Here is a 5,000-nt window from a genome sequence, read left to right as displayed (position 1 = left end):
TGGTGTTGCAGCTCGACGCACGATTTTGGCAGCTATTTCAGGTGCATCCATAAACATAGATGTTTGCATATGTGTATGTGTGTGTGCACGTAGGCGCGTCACATACATATACACATCCCCACACACACACACACACACACATTTATATATCTGTGTATATATCTATGTGTGTGTGTGTGTGTGTGTGTGTGTGTGTGTGTTGAGTACCAATTAAGCACCCTCACATGTATTTTTCTTACTTTGCTTTGTTATTTTTTGTTAATTGTTAGGTACAATACGTGCCACATCTCGCATTTTGAAGATGGGACGCCCTGCTCTTCCAGAGGGTCTCCGCAGGCGACGTAGACTGGATCTTGGAGAGTAGGGCTTTCTTTGGGGGTTTCAATGGAGGTTCTCCACGGCATGAGATGAGAGCCATATTGATAGAGACATTCTGGGAGGAGCACTCTCGTGCATCACCTATATACAAAAAGGTGTTGCGTCGACGTATTCAGCGAGGGGAGTATGTGGAGCACCATACATGCTTTCTCGAGATGACGCAGACAGAATTATTTCTAGAGTTCAGACGTGTACACCCCAGTATCACTATTAGTTAGCGATCATTTGAGGCTTGCAAACCTTCGTTTGTGAGATATTCTCAGTAGAGAGACACTTGTTGTTGCAGGTATCTTCTTACCTTCTAGCTATTTTGTAATATTTTTTAAGAGTTCTCTTTGCAATACATTGCTTAGTAGATGTACACTTTTCTTTATAGGTATCATGTTGGCTTCCAGTTGTTGTGTAATGTGTTCCGAGCACTCTATGGTCATAGCGGCCTAGCCCCCACTAGTTCTCGTGATTTTGTGCACTCTTTACTTTGCACACGAGGCGAGGATAGTTCTATGTACCATAAGATGGCCTGTGTGCAAGGGACGTGTCAGGAGTGTGGTAGCTTACGTCTTTTCTGCACTCATGAGTTATATTTCTCCCATGAGGAGATAGTAAAATGGAGGCAGTATGAGTATGTAACATACAACTCCTCTAAAAGATTGCAACTTGTGGAGCATGAGTCACTGCGATCTCAGTTCATTGCCTCATTTCGTGCATCGATATACCCTTATATACAGCATTCCCATGGTGCAAAGTGGCAAGATAGGCAATTTCGAGCAAGCATTGCACAGCTTCCATTGGGGGTAGTCCTATCGGTGGTGGACTTTGCAGAGAATTACACCTTTGCACCTCAACAAGAAATTCAATCGGAGTATTACTTTCCAGAGCAGGTATTCCTTCTATCTATGCAAAGTAATTATTTTTATTTCAATAGCTCTCATGCAATTCAAATGTTTCTTTCTTATTTAGTAAAATGTTTTGCAAAAAATTTTATTGTTTCGCTAGGTTGCTATAATGGTTCACATCAGCTATCGGCATGCCCAATTAGAGGTGGATGGTGTAGCTAGCACTACAAAGGAGAGAATGATCATTCAAGAGTATCACTTCTATATTAGTGATGATCGCTCCCATAGTGCACACTTTATGCAACATTGCTTTGATCGCCATGACACTTTTCTTAGAGACCATGGTATCACTTACACAGAGCGCTGGATATGGTCAGATGGTTGTGCGCTGTATTATTATCTGGCTGTCGAACAGCTGAATGAAAAGTGTGTGCTCTAGTTGACTTTCCCCAATCTCCAATCCCTGCATAAACATCATCTGTTTTCTTCGAGAAGTGAAGAAAAACATTACGCTGATGTAGATCGTTATGGAGGATATCTTTGGAGTGGATAAAGTCCACAGTGTAGATCAATGTAGAAATGAGATGGAATATTTTTTTGCTCACACGGTTTACATCTCTGATATCACGTGAGATGCTCACAAGATCCCTGGGAGGGAGTTCTTTACCTGTGGACCTTGCTTGCTAGATCCAAGAGGCAATATTTCCACCATTCCAAAATGGAAAAATATCCATTGGCCTCTCTTTATCTCGGAAAAGGCCAAGAGGAGCGACTATGCCACGATGCGTGAGAGTTAGTCGTGTGGCCTCCATTGCTCCACAAGCATCTACAGGTAAACCTCTATCGCCTTGGTTAAAGACCTTTGCCACGTATTCTTCATTTGGGAAGTTCTCGTCATTAACGGTACACTTCAAAGCTGTGGCAAAGGCCACTCTTCCAAGCTCTCTCTCAGGAGCAAAAACAATCTGATTCTTCTCAAGATTAAAGATAAAGGGGGGCCCATTCTTGAAATGGCCTCTTTCTTCTTGCGCCCTTGGCCTCTTTGTTGATGCGCCTGCTGCTGCAGGCTCAACCTCTGTGGATGCAGGCTGCTTGCCTTTATGCACATTGCGATGGGCATTGTAGAGCTCCTGGACTATCTTGATCTTTCCTCTGTTATAAAGATTCTCTCGTGCAGCTTTGTCTAGGTGCTTGATACCATATTCGATCTCACCCATTGCCTTCAGGACTTCTTTTTGTAAAAGCCCACCTCCTACAAGTTGTGGCTCTGCCTTCAAAGGCTCCCACTTTGCTTGGAGAGCATTCCAAACCTTTGTGATGAGGGTATTAGTGAGCTCTGTGAGCTCTCTTTGATTAACATCAAAGAGTCTTCATAGCTTTGCATCGCTCTGAGCAAGAAGATGAACAACCATTGTGTGTATAAGAACATGGCGCTCATCTCTTGTGAGGGTTTCCTTGGTTCCCGGTTCTGGACCTTCTGGCATTTCCATTCTGAAATGAGAGAATCAATCAATAGACTAATAGACAAAAACGAGACAATCAATACACGAAGCTCAAATAGACGTACTATATATATATCTCTCGTGAATCCCATACCATATGGAATTGAGACTAACATTTTATGTAACAAAATGCTTATCGTGTTCAATGTCTGAAATTTTATATAACAAAATGCTTATAATGCTTATTAACAAATTTTCTTTAGAGGCACTTGCTCAAATCGTGATAAAACAAAACAAAGATGGAGTGTGTTCAAATCTTATATGAGTTCAAATTCCCCCTCCTACGAAATATAGAGATTGTTTTGGAGCTTGGGAGCAATAAAGTCTCATATCGTTTTGGGCTTTGGTCTTTTGAGATTGCTCCTACACCACTAAACGTTGTCTTTTATTTACCTAGGGACTAGACTTGGTCCTTAGCTCCAATCCTATCTATGAGTAGGTTGACTTTGTGAGTGTCATTTTTGGGAGCCACTAGTGTATTTTCTTGGAATTGGTCATGGTAAAGCCATAAGCTCTGAGTCCGAGGGGTGTCTCTCTAAGAGTAACACTCACTAAAAGTAACATATCCTACACACATATGGCATAAGTGGGGTTGTAATGTTCAATATCCCCCATCTTCTTCTTTTTCTTCTTCAAATTAATGATTTTTAAACAAAAATGAAGAATTCATTCTAACATGGATGGATGGATTTGTTTAGATACAACTTTTGAAACAAAGGAGGGCAAGAAATGAGTCAAGTTAGCAAGTATCAGAAGAAGATAATGAAGATCAAAGTGAAAAAAACGGTGAGATCTGCGGAACTCTGGTGATGGCTTGAGAGAGAGAGAGAGAGAGAGAGAGAGAGAGGGAGGGAGGGAGATGGAGAAGGTGAAAGGGGAGAGAGAAAAGGTCAATTAAAAGAAAGCCCCGAGTTTTCATTCTTTGGGAAATTTAGCCCTTGGTGTGGCTACCTTGACAAAATGCCAAGATCTTTGTTATAAATAATTTGAGGAATAATTCAAAAGAGACCTTGGTTGGCTTCATTTTTTCTATGTTTTGTTCTTAAATACATTGAATTTGTTTTTTCTCCAAAGATAAAATTAATTGCCTATGAAAGGTTACAAAAATGCATTGAATTGTAGCACTTACATACATGCATAAATGTCAAAAATCTTGTATGTACACTTTCATAAAAATACATCATGTTGGAACATGGTTGATTTTTTACAAGCTTGTCAAAATTTCTTGCCATATTTTTGAAAATTTAGTGTATTCTTTAACGATTTTCTTGAATCTTCATCCAGTGCAATCCTAAAAAATGGTAAAAAATTAACCTTACGAGGGAAAGACCCCTTCACTTTGCAACTTGTGAGTCAACCCTTCCCCATTTATCTTGTTTAGTCAACTAATGCTAAGTCCTTTTTTCATTCAAATCATAGGTGAATCGAAGGAGATAACGATAGAATTGTATGACGACTTGACACCAGAGACGGTGAGGAGATTTGTGAAGGCATGCCAAGAAGGGAAGTTGGACAACATGCTCTTCAATAGAATAACAAGAAATGCCATGTTGGAGGGGGAGTGAAAGATGGGCTCCTTTGGGAGAAGACATACGAGTGCAGGAGTGCTCACCACCCCCATCATAAATGACACCTACACCACTAAAGGCCTTGCACATTTTTGTATTTCACCTCCCCCATGCCTTGGCTTGATGGTAAATATGTCGTCTTTGGCCAAGTCATCCACCGCTCTGACCTCAACTTTCTCTCCCGCGTGGCCTCTGAAGTTGGCACCCTTAATGGTCTCCCCCCGTAAAAAAATCACTATCGTCAGTGTTAGTGACCCACCCATTTCTTCTTCTACTACTACTTAAAGAGCTCCTTATCCCTTAGTGCCCCTTCTACTACTCTTCCTTAAGGAGATCCTCCACACTTACTACTCCTACTTAAAGAGCTCTCTTACACTTTGGAATTCCTTACTCATCATCCCTTACTACTAGCCTACTATTCATTACTTTCAAGGGGTAGCTAACTTATCTTATGAGAGAGTTGTTGCATCACACTCATACACACCCACACATAACTTTAATAGAATGGTTAGAATGGCTATTATGCCCTCCCAATGAACACACATGCATACCCCACGTAATTTAAATAGAATGGCTAATATATTAATGTTTACAAATATCCTTTGATGGTTACACTATAAATATATTAATGTTTACAAATATCCTGTAATGGCTACACTATATAGCTCCCCTTCATTACCTAAAGTCCCCTTGATTGGCCGGGTGGTGGATTAAAA

The 5,000-nt window shown here is 40.7% G+C and overlaps 2 protein-coding genes across 6 annotated transcripts in view; one reads left to right on the top strand and one right to left on the bottom strand.

Annotated features, from left to right (window-relative positions):
* LOC147451578 (uncharacterized) overlaps positions 1 to 5,000 on the top strand; it is a 30,296-nt gene that overhangs the window by 25,148 nt on the left and 148 nt on the right. The window contains exons 1-5 of one of the 5 annotated variants that reach the window (XM_086518773.1): positions 1 to 41; positions 270 to 664; positions 755 to 1,259; positions 3,415 to 3,502; positions 4,136 to 5,000. The exon at positions 1 to 41 is cut by the window's left edge and continues 386 nt beyond it; the exon at positions 4,136 to 5,000 is cut by the window's right edge and continues 148 nt beyond it. In XM_086518773.1, the coding sequence (XP_086374899.1) occupies positions 1 to 41; positions 270 to 364 (136 nt within the window). In that variant the 3' untranslated portion in view covers positions 365 to 664; positions 755 to 1,259; positions 3,415 to 3,502; positions 4,136 to 5,000. Of the gene's footprint in view, positions 42 to 269; positions 665 to 754; positions 1,260 to 1,374; positions 1,844 to 3,414; positions 3,503 to 4,135 lie in introns of those variants that run through there. The other 4 variants (XM_086518771.1, XM_086518774.1, XM_086518775.1 and 1 more) reach the window with 4 other exon arrangements.
* On the bottom strand, positions 1,898 to 3,405 carry LOC147451579 (uncharacterized). The gene has a single exon (XM_086518776.1). The coding sequence runs from the start codon at positions 2,429 to 2,431 to the stop codon at positions 1,898 to 1,900; it is 534 nt and encodes a 177-aa protein (XP_086374902.1). The 5' UTR covers positions 2,432 to 3,405.

The sequence above is a fragment of the Adiantum capillus-veneris genome, chromosome 8 (genome assembly GCF_014529385.1).
Source record: "Adiantum capillus-veneris isolate H3 chromosome 8, ASM1452938v2, whole genome shotgun sequence".
Taxonomy (NCBI): Eukaryota; Viridiplantae; Streptophyta; class Polypodiopsida; order Polypodiales; family Pteridaceae; genus Adiantum; species Adiantum capillus-veneris.
Note: the sequence above shows the minus strand (reverse complement) of the source record. Positions and strands in the feature narration are given on the sequence as shown.

What these genes read in the sequence shown, in the direction of transcription:
- LOC147451579 (XM_086518776.1), bottom strand. Translation starts at nt 2,431, where the DNA reads ATGGGTGAGATCGAATATGGTATCAAGCACCTAGACAAAGCTGCACGA.